Source organism: Pseudorasbora parva, chromosome 25 (assembly GCF_024679245.1).
Source record: "Pseudorasbora parva isolate DD20220531a chromosome 25, ASM2467924v1, whole genome shotgun sequence".
Classification (NCBI taxonomy): Eukaryota; Metazoa; Chordata; class Actinopteri; order Cypriniformes; family Gobionidae; genus Pseudorasbora; species Pseudorasbora parva.
In genome coordinates this window covers 22809822-22827035 of record NC_090196.1, presented here as the reverse complement: position 1 = coordinate 22827035, position 17214 = coordinate 22809822, and the positions used below count along the sequence as shown (strand labels likewise).

The 17214-nt window shown below is 38.3% G+C and overlaps 2 protein-coding genes across 3 annotated transcripts in view; one reads left to right on the top strand and one right to left on the bottom strand.

Annotated features, from left to right (window-relative positions):
- The first annotated feature begins 2467 nt into the window (after positions 1-2467).
- On the top strand, positions 2468-5643 carry chst1 (carbohydrate (keratan sulfate Gal-6) sulfotransferase 1). 2 transcript variants are annotated; one of them, XM_067436009.1, is made up of 2 exons: positions 2468-3077; positions 3918-5643. In XM_067436009.1, exon 2 carries the CDS (start codon positions 3977-3979, stop codon positions 5237-5239), a length of 1263 nt encoding a protein of 420 aa, XP_067292110.1. In that variant the 5' UTR covers positions 2468-3077; positions 3918-3976; the 3' UTR covers positions 5240-5643. The 2 variants fall into 2 exon arrangements, with proteins under 2 accessions (XP_067292110.1, XP_067292109.1); XM_067436008.1 differs by having other exon boundaries at positions 2470-3133.
- Positions 5644-12885: 7242 nt separating this feature from the next.
- zgc:101566 (Transmembrane protein 263-B-like) overlaps positions 12886-17214 on the bottom strand; it is a 41152-nt gene continuing 36823 nt past the window's right edge. The window contains exon 3 of the mRNA XM_067436770.1: positions 12886-13304. Within this exon, the coding sequence (XP_067292871.1) occupies positions 13024-13304 (281 nt within the window). The 3' untranslated portion in view covers positions 12886-13023. The remainder of the gene's footprint in view (positions 13305-17214) is intronic.

Below are 17214 nucleotides of genomic sequence, written 5' to 3'. Positions count from 1 at the left end.
CGCTATTGTATGTTATACATGTATATTATACGCACATTATTGCAGTGCATTGTGGGATTTAATGAGTGCACTCAAAAATGTCCACTACGGTTTCGGAGATCACTACATAACTCGTCAATGGCAAGGAAAGAGTTAATTGTGGGCCTTCCTGCTAGTCCATTAAACCAAGCCAGAGTATAAGAGGTCTTTCAGAGTTTGTCGTAAGTCTATTCTGGTTTCGCTTCGTCTGCCTCTTGCACAGTACAATCGCATATTGAAATCACGTTTCATGCTTTGGGTTTCCTCATTTCTCTGGACACGGTTGTCATAGAGGATTCGTAAATTCAGAGCACTAGAAAATAACTGCCGAATCGTTGATGCAGTGCAGTGTTCGGTGGACAGAGCTGGGAGGATCATTTGCGTTTGAAAGCTTATTACCAGCTCTCAGCAGGGTGGATAAAGGACACACACACCCATCTTCACCCCAGCACTGCACACTTTATGCCTTGCCGATATGCAGGCCGACGTTTTCAAATGCTTGAGTACACACACTGATTGAAATTGGGGTTGCATTGAGCACACACAGATAAAACTGATTTCGCAAAAAGCCAACCATAATCTCACATTTGGCAGCTTCTGAGATTGCAAGACACTGAACTGGGGGAAAAGCCCCATTTCAAATGCCAATGTCTGGCTTGAACTCTGCAGATGAAGTGAAGAATGGCTGAGTGCAGATTTGTGGTCCAAATGAACTCAAGTTTTAGATTGTATGTAGGAATGATAATCCATCGTACTTTTTAAACTGCATCCTGAAGCTAAAATCAAATGAAATGAAAATGAAAGCGCCAAACAATAAAAATTATGATGATGCTTATGGGTTTCACAAAGCCTATGAAGTTTAGAGGAATTCAACCCAGGTTAAGTGCTTTGAAGTCAAGGATTGGACAAAGTTTTGAATTTCAATATACTGAAAATTGGACAAAGTTTTGAATTTCAATATACTGAAAAAAATGATGCCATATCACAAGATCATGAAATTGCGATTTATTTTTTTGATGGTGTGCAATTTGAAATCAACCTGGTAATGTACTGTAGTGTATTAGCATATTAGCACGTTTGTCCACACCAAAGTTTGTTCTTATTTTCATGATAATGTTACACTCTGATGTAATAATACAGAAGAAAATATTTGTTTTCTGTTTAATTGCAACTTTAAGTGTTTTAATATGAAATCAAAATGACTGAATTGTGAACCACCAAATCACGAGACAAATATCAGCACCTCTGGCTTATGTGAATAACAGACTGAGGCTCCTTTTCAGATCTCAAATTTCAGTAATGTCCACATACACTCAAACGCGTATTAAGATGCAATGATGCGTTGCAACAGATTTGCCATGACACACAAAATTATATTTTAAAGCTATATGGCAGAAGAGCAAGAGTTTCTGTGTGTAACAACCTACATTTGGTCCATTCCTCACACAAAGCTATCATATTGCATCAAAGACTTACAATACAACGCATGAGTCATATGGACTACTGGTATGGAACATTTGTTGTGCTTTTTGTCATTTTTGCAAATTGACAGTTCCCTTTCACTTTCATTGTATGGACAAGAACAGTCTCGACATTCTGCTTTTTCATTAAAAAAAATATGGCTCTCAGTTAAAGTCTTGTATAAACAAAAATAGCACTAATATTTAAAACCAACATTCGATCATATGGGGAAAAAACATAATTATGTGAATAAATTGAGGTATGAGGAAGTGCACACCCTGACAATGTGGAAAAACAATATTTTACACATACTGTGCTATTACATAATTACTTTTAGCCCTTCAGTCAGACAGTACTGAAATCCACCAGCTGGCTATGTCTGTCCTTACATATTCCTTGCAATATATATATATATATATATATATATATATATATATATATATATATATATATATATATATATATATATATATATATATATATATATATAACACATGTATTAAGTAAAAATGTAAAATTATAAAGACAACAAATGAATTTCAGTAATTACGAAAATTGTTATAGCAAATAGGTTTAAAATAAGAAAGACCAAAAAGAAGTTAGATATTTGCAGAATTAAAAAAAAAGACAAGAGAGAAGCATGAGTCTGATGAAACTAAACATTTTATATGCTGTTACATAACAGGAAGGGTCTAGGAATAATACCTGTTAAAATTCTTGTTAATTATTTTTCAGCTATTTAAAGATGCTCCTAGCAGATCTGATTTGGTCACGATGCAAGTTTTTGTAGGAAATAGCATATCTTGATCATCTCTGCAAAGATGAAAACAGATGCACTTTAATAATATGGTACATCATAATGCGATCAAGTCTGAAGGAAAAATGCACGCATGTAAAACCAAAATGTAACATAAGGCATTAAAACGTTAATATTCATAACAAGGAAAAATGAACAAAAGAAATTAAGAAAATAATAAATTGAATACGAATCATTTTGCACACCAATAAGCTATAGCCTTTATAAGGCTATAGCGACGGAAGACATTGTATACATTTGTGAAATTTCTAGATGCCACCACCAGTTATCCTCAACCAAACTAACTCTATGTCCAAAGCTTTAGCATCGAGCACAGACATGTTCTGATGGAGGACGCGTATGGTGAACCAAATCTGCCTCCCCCCGTGCTGTTTTTTTCTCTCCCCTCAGCCTTTGTCAACTGTGGTTTTGAGGGAAGGGGATGAATATTCGCGTAGGGCTGTCTACGTTTTACTTAATCTGGGACCGACTGGCACACCTCTCTTCAGTCTTCTCCTCACGACGAACGAACGAGATATCCGTCCGGTGTTTCGCGTTTAGTCACAGAGAGATGTCTGAGGATGCGCATCAATACCTTATTCATCCGTTGTCTCTCCACGGAGCCCGTCTTTGAATGTTTTATCCAGAGCATGAATGGAGCTGCTTGAGGATATACGACCTTTTCGTCGGTTTTGGGGGGTTAAGGAACCCCTCGACATCTGAATACGTGAATTAAAGCTTTAAAACGTCTATGACGGGCGTTACGGGACGACTAGCCTACGCAAAGCCATCACGGCATATGGTGATTTTATTCTTTTGTTTAAATTTTCGTCATGTTCTCATACAGCTTTATATGAGGCAAGTATATCGAAGTATTTATTTCACGCTATTTTCGAGCCTAGTTGGATATCTGAAATGTTCGCGCTGGAATATGGGATAAGTTGGTCACCGTTCTATATAGTCGACAGACAGATCGGATCTGCTATTTTTTTTTATTTCCAACTGAATACCGAGTTGTGTTGCACTGCGGTAAATCAGAACTCGACGCGCGCGGTCGTCGACGGCTGCCTTTCAAACCTATCATAATAAGCATGCATAAGGCATTGTGAGGGATTGCAATTAATGCATCTCTCTACAGGTGCCTGAGCTGGTGGCAGTTTCTGAAAAGAACTGATTTTGTAACCTGACTGCATTCTGGATGCTGGTTTGCTGAACCTTTGCTGATTTCCCCAAGGGAAAAACAAAATACCTCAGGCTTGTGTAAAAGCCTGTAGGAAGCGGTTTAGTTGTAGGAGTTTGGCTGCATTAAAACATGAAGTACTTTATCAAAGTGTCATATTGCAATGAATGACTGCTTAAGGGCTTGCATTGTGAAGCATTGTGTAAAATATAATATAATAGATTTTGAAGGCACATTTGTCTTTGACTGCTTGAAATGACGTTTTAGCAAGGAGCCTCTCAAGTTTAGATTGGTCTTTAACACCTATTTAAAGTTGTTTTTTTGCTTCTGATATTGACATTTTTTGAAGATAACTTTTCAGATTAAACTTATTTTGTTATCTCAGACCTGGTTAGATGTTTATATGTCTTTATGCCTTACTTTCCAGTTGTTTTTGAACTCACTGTGAGATTTTTTTTACAGCTGCATCTTTGTCGATAGGATCACATCGGACTGCATCATCTAAATGAAGTTACCCAGCCATGCAATGTTCCTGGAAGGCTGTGATTCTGCTTGCATTGGTGTCCATAGCGATCCAATACACTGCAATCAGGACTTTCACAGCTAAGCCTTTTCATATGTGCCCTGTTCCTAACCCTTTAAACTGTGGCTTGGGACAGGATGTGGAGTCCTTTGATCGGATGTGTGATGAGTACCCGTATTTTAATTACAATTCCTCCAGGAAGACTCACATCCTCATCTTGGCGACGACCCGTAGCGGATCCTCTTTCGTTGGACAGTTGTTCAACCAGCACTCAGATGTGTTTTATCTTTTTGAACCACTCTATCATGTCCAAACGACCTTAATCCCTCACCTATCTCCTAGCAGATACGCTGTTGAGCGCAGAGTGATGCTGGGAGCCAGTCGTGACCTTCTTAGAAGCTTGTACAACTGCGACTTGTATTTCTTAGAGAGTTACATCAAACCGCAGCCGGCAAACCACACCACGGATAAAATCTTTCGCCGAGGAGCCAGCAAAGCCCTCTGCTCTATGCCGGTCTGTGATGCCTTCAGCTCCAATGATGGCAATATAGAAGAAGGGGATTGTGTTCGAAAGTGTGCCTCCCTTAACTTGACCCTAGCTACCGAATCATGTCGGGAAAGACGCCACGTGGCCATTAAAACAGTGCGTATTCCAGAGGTCAATGATCTTAAGGCACTGATTGAGGACCCTCGGCTGAATCTGAAAGTTATCCAGCTGGTGCGGGACCCGCGTGGGATATTATCTTCAAGGATTGAAACCTTTAGAGACACATACCGCCTATGGCGGATCTGGAGAGCCACAGGCCGTAAACCCTACAACTTGGATTTGACTCAGCTCACAACAGTGTGTGACGACTTTTTAAACTCGGTGTCCACAGGTTTAAGCCGACCGCCTTGGCTTAGAGGACGATACATGCTGGTGAGATACGAGGACCTAGCCAGGAATCCGCTCCAAAAAACCAAGGAGGTTTATGAATTCCTTGGTCTTTCCTTGGAAAAAAGCGTGGTGGACTGGATACATAACAACACAAGAGGCAATAACGATGTGTCAGCAAAGCATAAGTACGGCACGTTGAGGGACTCGGCGGCCAACGCGGAGAGCTGGAGGTTGAAATTGTCTCATGACATAGTTGATTACACACAAACTGTTTGTCAGCACATTTTAGATGAGCTCGGCTACAAAGCTGTCAACTCCCCAGAGGAGCTGAAAAACATGTCGCTTTCTCTCATCGAGGACAAAACCTTCATACCTTTTTTGTAACAAAGGTAATCACGTGCACGCACAGCTATTTTTCTACATTTATATTCTTGCCTTAATGTGATTGACATTTGCACTATGAACTTTTTTTTACTCCGGAGACTCCCTTGCAGCCACCCTATGATTTTCTGAACAGCACAAGAACCAAAAACACTTAGCTGTAAAGAGATCTCAACTTCAACCTTGATTGCATTGAGATAGTAATGTTCATTATTTATATATTAGAACAGAACAGAGCACCACACTATTGACAAAGAAATTCTGTATGCTGGTCATTGCTTTGACAACAGTGAATGTGAATATTTTTGTTGGTCAAAGAACCCAGACTACTCTCAAGAAAATGTGGGACTAAAAATGCTGTCATGTATGATAACAGCCGTGCAATAAAATTGTGAATGTCACAGTCAGACTATTTCTCAGGTTGTTTCTCAGTGTAAAGTCTTGTCTGCCACAAAGTTTTGGGGGTTTAAGCTTGTGTTTGGTTTGCTTTTAGAATGCATAATTGGTGCTGTATCTGGCTAAAGAAAAAGAAAAAAAGAGTAAAATAATGCACTTCAGTCTGCTTGCTGGTGGTTATGATTTACAAACACATTGTAATAATCAATTATTGCTGTTACATCACAATGACATAAGGTTTTTGTTATATTTTGCTAAATGCCATGATACTACTTCAGAAAAATACAATGCAATCCAAGTTTTTAGAGTTTACAGTTTGGTAGTTTAATGTAATTTACAGATTTTCATATGAAATGCATGAAATGATTCATTCTTTAGTAGCTGACCTCATCATCATATCACTAATTTTCATTGATTAAGTGCATATAGATTTGTATTTAGTGTCCATGGGAAAAATGTTTGGCTCATTGTATGTGAAAGAGACTTTTGCTATTTTTGACATCTTAATAAATGTAGAGAAGCATAAATAAGATGGAATCACTGGCGAAACCTTTTTCATTTATAGATGAACAGACGCTCATCTTTTTTTAATTTAAAGGACAGTATGACTCTTGCTAGGTTGTCACAATGGCCTTAATTTGTTTTAATCCTTCATGGATTTTACATAATCTAGATAATCTGGATTCACATTCAGGTTATTTAACCGGAAGCATTAATCTCCTGATTGTCTCAATTGCTAACCCTCATTCCGTTTTAATGGGGAATATTAATGTTCAATCTTCAATTTTAGATTTGTGTCAGCAGCATTAGAGCGTGGAGAGTGTGCGAGGACGAATTATATTTCATTCCACAAGAACGTCATCAGATATACATGCTCCACACACTCATGTACCATAGACATTAATGTCATACAAGGTACCATTGTCTAGTCTTTCCTTTTTTGATCTTTTAAGACATCCAGGAGAAATGGCCCCCCCTTGTGGTCTGAAAAAATAGCTAATCATGTCTACTTTGGTAATTGGGCTTGCAATGTCAACTCGAGGCACTTTTGTCATTAGTTGAAGACAGTAAACGCAGCACATTGCAGGACAATACAGCACATAAAAGTATACTCAATACACTCATAACCGTGATGCGATGCGCATATAAACGAAGCTTCTGTGTTCAAAGTACTAAGCTTATGTATTCAAGTGGAGCGAGCTACTTCAGGAACTAAGGATTGTGCGCTAAAGTTGCACTGAGGAAGAGCTAGTTAATCAGCCATAATGTTTACAAAGCAGTTGAAAAGAATGAACCCTATAAACATGATCAATTATGCAAGCTTTAAATAACATCCATGAATAGCTTAGCTATTCTCCACAGTTTAGTTTGGATAATTACTGCTCCCCAGTCAGTAATATCTATTAATGCCAGCAATATAGCCATAACAGCTATATTTCATAACCTTGTAGTGCGTTGACACAGATTCTGGTTCAAGGCAATATGAGTTCCAAATCTGTGGTAAAAAAAAACCCCAGCATGCTAGTTATGTATGTTTTGAAGCATGGCAGCTGGTTTGAGCTGGTTTATGCTGGTCCTTCGTTGGTCATGAGCTGGTTCAAGATGGTCCTGAGCTGGAGCTAGTGACACATGACCAGCTTAAACCAGCTCATGACCAGCTCAAACCAGTTGCAATGCTTCAAAACATATGCTATAATGCCACAATTACCAGTCCCATTTCATTTCCTGTCATCCCTGTCAATACAAGTGACAAAAATGCCTAAATAAAATAAAAAGCCCCATTAAAATCATTTAAATGTGGCCAAATTTGATCATTTAAGACACTTGTATACACTTTCTTGGCATGTGGCTTCTTTTATGACCTGAGGTTTAAGTATCACAATTTTCTATCCACATTTAAGCCATTTGTTTGCTGTACTTTTAACAGTTCCATCAACCCTACAAAAGTGCACAAGTAATTGGCTTTTTGAGGGATCTCGCTTTATCCTTTGCCAAAAAAGCCACCAATAATTTGGCAGCATCATTGGACAGATCAGCTAAAAAATATGCTAGGAACTAAAGATTTAAAACAAGGGTGTCGGTGCTACTTTAAAGCAGATATTCTTGTGTAAATTACCCACTTAAATTGATCTGTACTATGCTGAGGAAGCTATTTTTCTCAACCCATACAGTGATGAGAGTGAATATGTGAGAGAATAGACAGGATAAAAAAAAGGCCCCAGAGATGTCCAATGGTGCAAATTCCAGCCAACAACAGCTGTCTCCTGCCCCCCAAATGACAAGAAGCAGTTTCTGCCGTTCTGAGATTATATCTTTGTTGAACTGAACAGTGTGAGTGCTCTTCAGAGGATAACAATTTATCATGCTCCTCCTCACTGAAGATCTCAACCTGCTTGAGATCTTCATAGCTGTCGTTCATTTAAATCACTTATTGTGATTAAAAGACTCCAAGATGCAAAGTACATTTAGGCAACTAGCCTATATGCCTGTATCACCTGAGAGTTTTGCATCTCGTGTTACAAAAAAACAAAACAAAAAATGTAAAATTGTTATTTTAATTGTACGGTAATGCTATTTTCTTCATTTATTTAAATGAATCACGAATCAAACAAATAATAATAAACTGTATTAAAATTAAAAAATGAGCTGTAGGCCTATGTCTAGCTTGACAGAGACGCTAACACGTAGGCATATTGCTACGTTTTTAGAAATATCATCACGCTGTCCAATTTACTACAAATGTCTTATAAATGAGACAATAAAAGAAGGGTAGAGTTGTAAGATTCCACTGTTCTCTATCTTCATAACCATTATTATTCTTAATCTAAACTGTCGGCTGATTCATGTGTCTGAATAGCCGGAACATTACTCTTTTTTCCGCTTTCCCTTTTGTTTTGTTTTTACCCCTAAATGCTACTCTCAGATGTTTTATTTTTTTCAAACTATAAGCTATTGATTTATGTCATGAGAAAAAGTCTTACCTCAGAAAACATGTTCCCCTGTCAGAATCTCTGCGTGCTCGTCGGTTTAATATTTCCCCCCACGAGCTATAGGACTCGTGCGCCCATTCATTTTTCATTCAAAAAGTCGAAATTATATTAATAATTAACTTATTTATGTGAAATGTTTGTGGGCAAGTCTATTGTTGCCACAGATTTACAACAGATTAACTGACAGATTTACCCCCCCCCCCCCCCCCCCATTTTAATATTATTATAATATTATAATTATATTACAATTATTAATATTTTGAATACTATGTTGCTCAACCGTTTTGTGCTTGCTTGGTAGTGACAAGTCTGGCTCATTTGTGTGAATCGATTCTTTCAAACAGTCGAACTTATTACGTCATTACATAATTAAATCAATTGTCATTTTTTCGCAGTCATGGCTGGTTAGGACACTAGTTTTCAATCCTGGTCCTGGGTGGGAAGCACTGCACATTTTGTAGGCCTAATATGTCGTCTTTATTTAACACACCAGATCAGCGGGTCAGCAGAGAGGTTTTTTTGTTTGTTGTTGTTTTTGTTGTTTTATTTCTGTTTTTTTTTATTGAACAAATAAAGATTACAGGTAATACATATATCATAAAGACCACTTAAAGTACAGGATAAGAAACTTGAAGGCAATAGAAGGCATATGAATACATTTTCAAGCAAGATACAATAAACAGAGATAAAGTAGCCTAATTGGCCAATGGCCACACTAGACTTTAAGCACGATTCTTTTCTACGAACACAAAATATGACGTCAATCTCTGCAGTGTGTTTTAAAAAAAAACATAATTTAGCATATAATACATACAAAATGTAAAAAAAGGCAGTCTACTCAACTTGCAGACTTGTGCACTAACTTAGATGGGTTAAATGCAGAGGACAAATTCCGAATATGGGTTACCATACTTGGCCTTCACTTCATGTCGCTTTCACTTTTTTTTTTAAGTTTGCAGGTTTTTTTCATTCTAAGCTAAGAGGTCACGCCATGGTTGATCAATCTTCTAATTGTCACATGTCTTCTTCATGTGTAACAAATGTCCAGGGCAGAGTTCACCAAACCTAAATTTTGGAATGTAGCGAAACTCTCATGAGCTTGGATTTCCTGTCTTCTGCATTTGCATGAGTATGAATGGAAGTCAATGGAATGAAAAGTGTAGTGTGTCTGGCCCCTTAAAAGTGCGCAGGGGCCCCAAAACAATATACAGTACAAGGGGCCCAAAAACCAGATGGCACTGGCTGTGGGTTAAGACAAAAAGTAGCCTACTGGTTTTTGTCATTCACAGCAAACTTTTATCGCTTTATTCCGTTTCGCCTGGTTACAACACGGTGTGAGGTTAAAAAGCCACAAAACAACTTGCCCTTTTATGGTGCATTTACTACATGACACTAAAATCACTAATGTCCTTAGTTAATATTGTGGAACGATGATGTTGTTGAGCCATGCAATTGTTTTTGAAGATAAAACCCATGGCTGACTGGCTCAATAATTTTTTTGTGCTGATTCAGTATGCCATGAAAAGACCAAGAAGGTTTATGTGCATGTGCCCATACCGGAGACCTGACATCTAATCTAAACATGCTAGTATAGTTTTCTTTCTGATAGAAACCATTTTATTTCGCTCCAATTGCATGATAAAAAACTATCTTATGAATGGATGCCGTTTAAAAGTTTACCCCCCAGCATTGATAAAATACGGATTTTACCATGTGATCGGAATTATGTGGTAATTTACTTTTATAAACTGCTTCTGTAACCCAGATCTGGACTGTCAGTTCACATTAGTGCATTCAGTGTTACATAAATGATTAAAGCTAAAATGAATAATATATCAATGGTATTAAAATATATCCACCGGATCATTGCGGGACAGTAATTCTTCTCTATGCTCACATTCTTTTGATGGTAAATAAGTAGGGGTCTAACGATACACTATATATATATATATATATATATATAAATAATATGTATCCCGATAATTTAAGCCAACATGAAGAGTTAAAAATTCTTTTCAAATTAAAATATTATTATTATTATACTTATTATTATTTGTGTATTATTATTATTAGGACCCACAAATATTCCCCCATTGCATCATTATACGTTATATATGTTTGTTTAATATAATGAAACTCTGTAAACTTTCTTTTTTTCCCCGTACACATTTCTCATGCTTCCAATACAGGGTCAGGTCAGCTAAAACTAAATGTAATCTGGAGATTTAAACTATGTTTGCAGTTTCAATAAGGAGTGCCGCTTTAAATTATGTTTGCGCTTCCCTAGGGAGTGCCGCTTTAAATGATATTTGACTTTGAGACGGTTTTCCCACGGGTTTGGTGTAGTTCAACACTGTTGCCGCGGGCTGTTTTCCCCCAATTATGTTATATTTAGCCCCGAAATGCTAATTTTAGCAGGGAACCCTGGCAAAAAACTAATTTTACCCCCTGCAATGCACTTTTTAAGTTTGAGAGGAATAATGGACTTTAAATGGAGGGACAGAAATCCCTCCATTTAAAGTATCTTCACAAATATCTTTATTTGTGTACGATAAACGACAAGCTGAGTACATGATGACGGTTTATATTTGTGGTACATTTTTAAATTTGCGTATGGTTGAGTTATATCTTATAAATAGGACTACTACAGCAAGTTGAGCCTTGGAAAATCAACAATATATCGCGAATCATATCGTTTCCATCAACCATACATATCGTCACACCCCTATAAAGAAGTGCATTAAATAAAAAGCAACAGCAGCAAAAACAACAAATGATACAAAGAACTCATGCATTTCTAAAATACAGAATGCTTTATTTGTAGAATACAGCATCAATTTAGCAAAAATAGTTCTATTATAGACAAAATCTACTTGGTCTTTAAAGTCCAGTTTATAGTAACAGCATCTTCAAGACATGGGAACCTAACAGAAAGTGTGTAGATAGCAAAAACAGAAAGAAAAATTAAATACATACTCACAATCAACAGCATGTTGTACAGAGCACTAGAGCTTCACGCATGCATTGCAGCAATATAATAATAATAATAATAATAATAATAATATGCCATATGTTGTTTTTACATAAATAAAAAAGGAGACAAACATTTAAGCAGTAAGGGGAAAAATAGACAAATACTCATTTTGCACATTTTCAATTGTGCTGGTTCTATGATGTAAACAGCTGTAAAAGGGTTGCAGGAAATACATCTGTGATTATTTTGCACTGTTCTGGAACACTAAACACACCACAGTGAGTTTTTATAACTCCCAAGACATTCAGGCACATGTACGGCCAATAAAACATCATCTCAAGTGAACCACAAGTGATGTCTCCCAAAGAGAAAACGAAGAGTTACTAAAAAGCCTTTTAAATGGACTGAAGACAATGTGGTGTAGTTTCTGTTACCCTGCATCCTTTTTTTTAAAGTTGAGAATCATTCCTTTTCTTAACTCCAGGCACTGGTTTCCTGGAGACAGATTCGATTTCAACGGCTTAAACATTGTCTTACAAAATGGAGTGTTTACACTGGAGACTCGCCATTAATGTAATCGACGCCAATGATGTCCATTCGGAGATTTCCACACTTACCAGGACTGACGTAAACAACAATGTGATGATAGCAAAACGGCTCACTGCGAAAACAGCAGATTTTATATTACTGTAAAATCAGTATTAAAGAAATGACACGTTTTCTGACATTAAATCCAAGAACGTTTGAGAGTTCGTAGTCTAAAACCCACATTATCAGATGACCAGGGTCATGTAGTGTCACATTTATTCAATTCATTAAATAATACTTCAAAGTTCTCACATTATTTTGGGCTTGAAACAAAACGTATTATGATTATCCACATATTCGAGGAATAATTCTGACTTTTTTAGCGATGTTTTCTAGAGATACCTCATTAGGGCTAATTTATATGACTGTTTGAGCTGATATTACCACAAAAAAATTATTTAAACCAAGTTTTCTTGTTAAGCAAAACTGCTGGCATATTAGCATTTCCTTTGTAATGGAGCCAGTTTGTTAAAGAATGTGATTATGATATTACCATTTGATCCCAAAGATGATCTTCCCAGCATTAATAATACAGACCAACATTTCAGCCAATAGTCAAAATACACAAATGCACACAAACATATAAGCAAACAAAAGGCATAAGATCCCAATTATCTCATGTACCTCCGCAGTAGCTTTCTAAAGTTGGTAGAAGTGTGTTTATATGCCATATTGCAGTTCTTTACGTTAACTAAGGTGAATCAATGCAAAACAGTTATTTTCCCATGGGCTAAATGAACCAGCCACCTGCTTTCCAACCCCCTTGAAAGTGAGAACACACCACCCAGACATCCACAGACACACCGAATCGAACAAAGGGTGGGAGCGAGTCAGCCAGTCTAATCAGACTTGTCTTTTTTCTTTGGTGTAACTTTACCGGCCACTGCAGACCCCACTGCCCCGACGCCTCCCGTTACCACGGAGACACCGCCTTTGACCAATCCCACTCCAGCTGCAGGAACACTCGTCACAGCCGTCTTGGTCAGCTCGAAGCTCTTGCTGCCTACCCAGGCCACTCCCCCAAGGGTGGCGCCCACCGCTCCTTTGGTGAAGTTGAACAGCCCGCCGGTCACTCTCCACACCACGCCTGCTTCATTCTTAGGGTGGTCTTTCTCCAAGTCTGAAAAACATTAGATGTAATAAGCAGAAGTGTAAACATTAAGGTCCAGATTTTTCAAACAGGGCAAATCAGCATGAGAATGCAATCCTGATGGGAATGGAAAGTTCTGCACAAATTAAAGAACACGGAGGGATTATTTCCATAATGACCAATGCAAACTACCAAGAGTAGGGAAAATTAGCTCTTTTTTTCTGGCTTTAATTAATGGTGCAAATACCAGTCAATTGACTAGTACAAACCTATTAAATTTCCTTGTGTGATTTATTTAAATACTCACCTCCCATTAATGTTGCGTCTGAAAGGGAAACTCCTACAAATGCATATGCAATAAGGTCAGCTGTCTTTTTCAGCACAAATATTTCACTGCGTGCCTTTAGTAAATCCCAAAGTAGTTTTTTTAATGCCAATCACAACAGTGGGGTTGTGCTGGCGCAAGCTGTTAGTAAATGTTGCTCTTTGATGTTAAAATGATTAGTCTTATTATGACCAATGCAGACTATTTTGATGTTTAAAGTTCACAATGAAATCACAATTGACAGTTCTTCTTGGACAAGACTATATCATTGATTGTATAAATGGTAAATTAACTGCATTTATTTAGTATTTTCAACAAATCTATGGCCATCCAAAGCGCTTTACACTTTGCCTCACATTCACCCATTCATTTATACACCGACGGCAATGCCAGCCATGTAAGGCACCATCTGGTGGGGTTAGGTGTCTTGCTCATGGACACCTCGACACTTGGTCAGGTGGAACCACCAACCTTCCGGTTTGTAGACAACCTACATGAACCACTGAGCTATTGCCGCTCCTTTAAATGGGCATATTGGCCCTTATTTATCAAAAGTCCGTACACCAAATTTCCAGCGTACACCTTGCGTACACCCAAACCCATGGTTACTTTGAGATTTATCAATATGGACGCTGGCGTACGGCACGCTCAAATCGTACGCCAGCTCAGGAGGTGGTGTACGCACGTTTTGAGTTAGTGCGAAAATGCGCAGAAAAACAATTCCTAACACCACAAAACGCACTGACAAAGATATGCTATATCATGACCCACTGTAAAAACAGCAACAACAACATAGTAATCATAAACTTCAGTGTTTATTTTTGTGCAACATGGACTTCAATGTTTAACGTGTGTGACTTTACCAAAGCATTTGATTTGTAGGCATGTGTTCTTCCAGTCGCGAGCCTGTGCGCTTTACCTGACGGTTCAGGGTTAGGCCCGGCAGCTGCGCACGGACTGGGACTGAAAATAATTCAGACTGACAAAATAATAATAACATTCTTCTTCTTTGAAATAATATTAATAATAAAGTAAATAATAACGACATTCTTCTTCTAAATAACAATAAGCGTCATAATAATAAAATATCATCATAATAATAATAAGAATCTTACAAATTGTCATGCAATTATTAATGTGAATGAATGGTACTCCACATCACATCATCATCATTATCGTACACCCCAATAGCCTACATGTGCCGTGATACGAAATTAAATGCTAATTGTTTCAAAACATGTGCTGTAAAATAATGCATTGTGATAGGTTATTTCTCATTCAAACAGCTATTTAAACTGCTGGAGTTTGGTTCTCAACCCCCACACTATTAACAGTACTCTTAATTTAGGTCCACATTTTGTTTTTGTAGGTGCCTTTAATCTCACTCTTTAAACTCCCAAATAATTTTTTTTCCGTTTTTTTCCACTTCCCTGGTGATCGTATCAATGGGCTCAATCATCTCATTAGTTTAGTAGTCAGGGCACTGATCAGGGTGTCAGCCCGTTGACTTATGTCCTAATCAGTGCCCTGACTAGTGGACTAGTGAGATGATTGAGACGCGCCCGATCTCCACGTCGGAGAAGTTTAGCTTCTTTGCCGTCTTCCGTGTGTCCATGCCGTAAAATGAGGGTGTGGGGGAGGCAGAGACTTGAATATATAGGGGCATGATATTCTAATGACGATCGTTTTCAGCCGCGGCATTTACCAAGGGCAAGTATTGCGTACACCTGGATTTCAGAGGTGCGCACAGCTTCATAAATCAGGAGGTTAGAGGAGTGTAAGCATAATCTTACACCAACATATACGCCCGTTTCTACGCAAGATTGATAAATGAGGGCCCGTGTCCTTGATGTCACCCGTAGGTTTCTAAAGAGCATTTTTAAAGCCCAAAAGTGGGCGGGCCCCGCCGTTGTTATCTTGGCAGCGCTCCACTCCCGGATAAGCGAAAATGGGCAAAAATGCGAGTTGAGCTGAGATGCCTGGTTGACAAAAAGCCAGTAGTGACATCAGCGGCAATCCACCTGTAACTCAAGTGGCCACACCCTTAAATATGCAGAAATTTAAGGCGTAATATAATTCAAACGGATGAGTTATAAAATAATTCAACCCCTCACAGTTATATAGACCAAAACCACTTTCGGAAGGTTGGTGCTTGGTTTACAGGCACGAGGACGGGACAACCTGTCCCTCACATGAGATCGACCAATAGCAAACAACAACCATCCAATTATTCCTGATGGAAGCCCCGCCCTACATTTTTTCTTGTTTGAGAAGCCATTACACTCTAAACAGTGTGTATACAGCGGACGAGAGTGGTGCGACGTGATGTTACTAAAAAAATTTAAACTTATAAACACAGATTCTGTGTACACTGGATGTGGTGCAACGCAAGCAACAAAATTCAGACTGTAAACTGATGCCTCGTTCTATTTATGATGTACTGACGTGAAGGACAAATGCTTTGCAAAGGGCGCTTTGTCACTTCCACTGTAGACAGCCTATAACTGTCGCGATGTGATGAGACACGAGCGACAACTGTTGCATCCGTTGTAGACAAGAAAAGACTAGCACAATCTTTCATTTAATGCCGAGTTTAAGAGTCCAATAATTGATATGCAAAAGCACAAGTAAGGAAGGAAGATCCTGAACCATATATAGAGAACTTAACTTGGGTTTTGCTTTTTTGACTTGGCCCACCAAACAACGATCTACTAACCAACCAGAAACCATTGATTAATGTAAGGAAATGTGAAAGACTATTTCAAGTCCAGCTCCCTTTTGCCGTTCCCAGTTCTTTCTGTTGCCAACAAAACACTTTTTTACGAACCAATCCAGGGCAAATATAAATATTATAATTGCGATTTTTCAGTTAAGAGCACTTGGTCTCCTAAAGCCATGATTTTGAAACCATGTGTTTTAGGACCCTCACAGAAAAATAATAACATTTATGTAAGTATTATTTATTTTCCTCTTTGTGATGGTTATGTGATACTTAAAGCTTCAGGGCAGCATTGTGAAAGCAGCTCACATCTACAGACTTGAGTAAAACACTGAGCAGATGTGGTCTGAGAAACACACACACACGCACACACACATCTTTCCCCTCTGTTGTTCTTTAGGCAGGATACAAGAAGAAAAGAAAAAAAACGACTCTTTTCCTTCCACCAGACAACTAGCATTTACACACCCCACAATACTCTGCGGACTGTGAACAGAAATTATATCTTTTACATTCAATCAATACTGTCAAGGACCGCGTGTCTGGGTTGCACGATGAGCTCCCTGGTGAATCGATGTGCCGCGAGAAGCCATGTGAATGACAAGCAGCGCATCTTCAGATGAGTCCCATGGGACGGCGGAGGGAAAACTTCATGGAGCAGTCAAGGTCGGCCCACATGTAGCTCATACGTGCACGCGCATAAACAACAACAGACACGCGCTTAGATAAACAAAACCAGCCTTGATGTGAAACATTTGTGAGATGCGACCAGAGAGATGATGAACAGATTTAACTAAAGCCTGCTTTCCTCACCTAACGGCCTCTTGCAAATGTCGAAATTCATTAATATGTATGAAGCATGCAAAATCTGCTACTAACACCATGTCTCTACTGTG

Excerpts from the sequence above, each read along its gene's own strand:
- chst1 (XM_067436009.1), top strand. The coding sequence starts at position 3,977 with ATGCAATGTTCCTGGAAGGCTGTGATTCTGCTTGCATTGGTGTCCATA.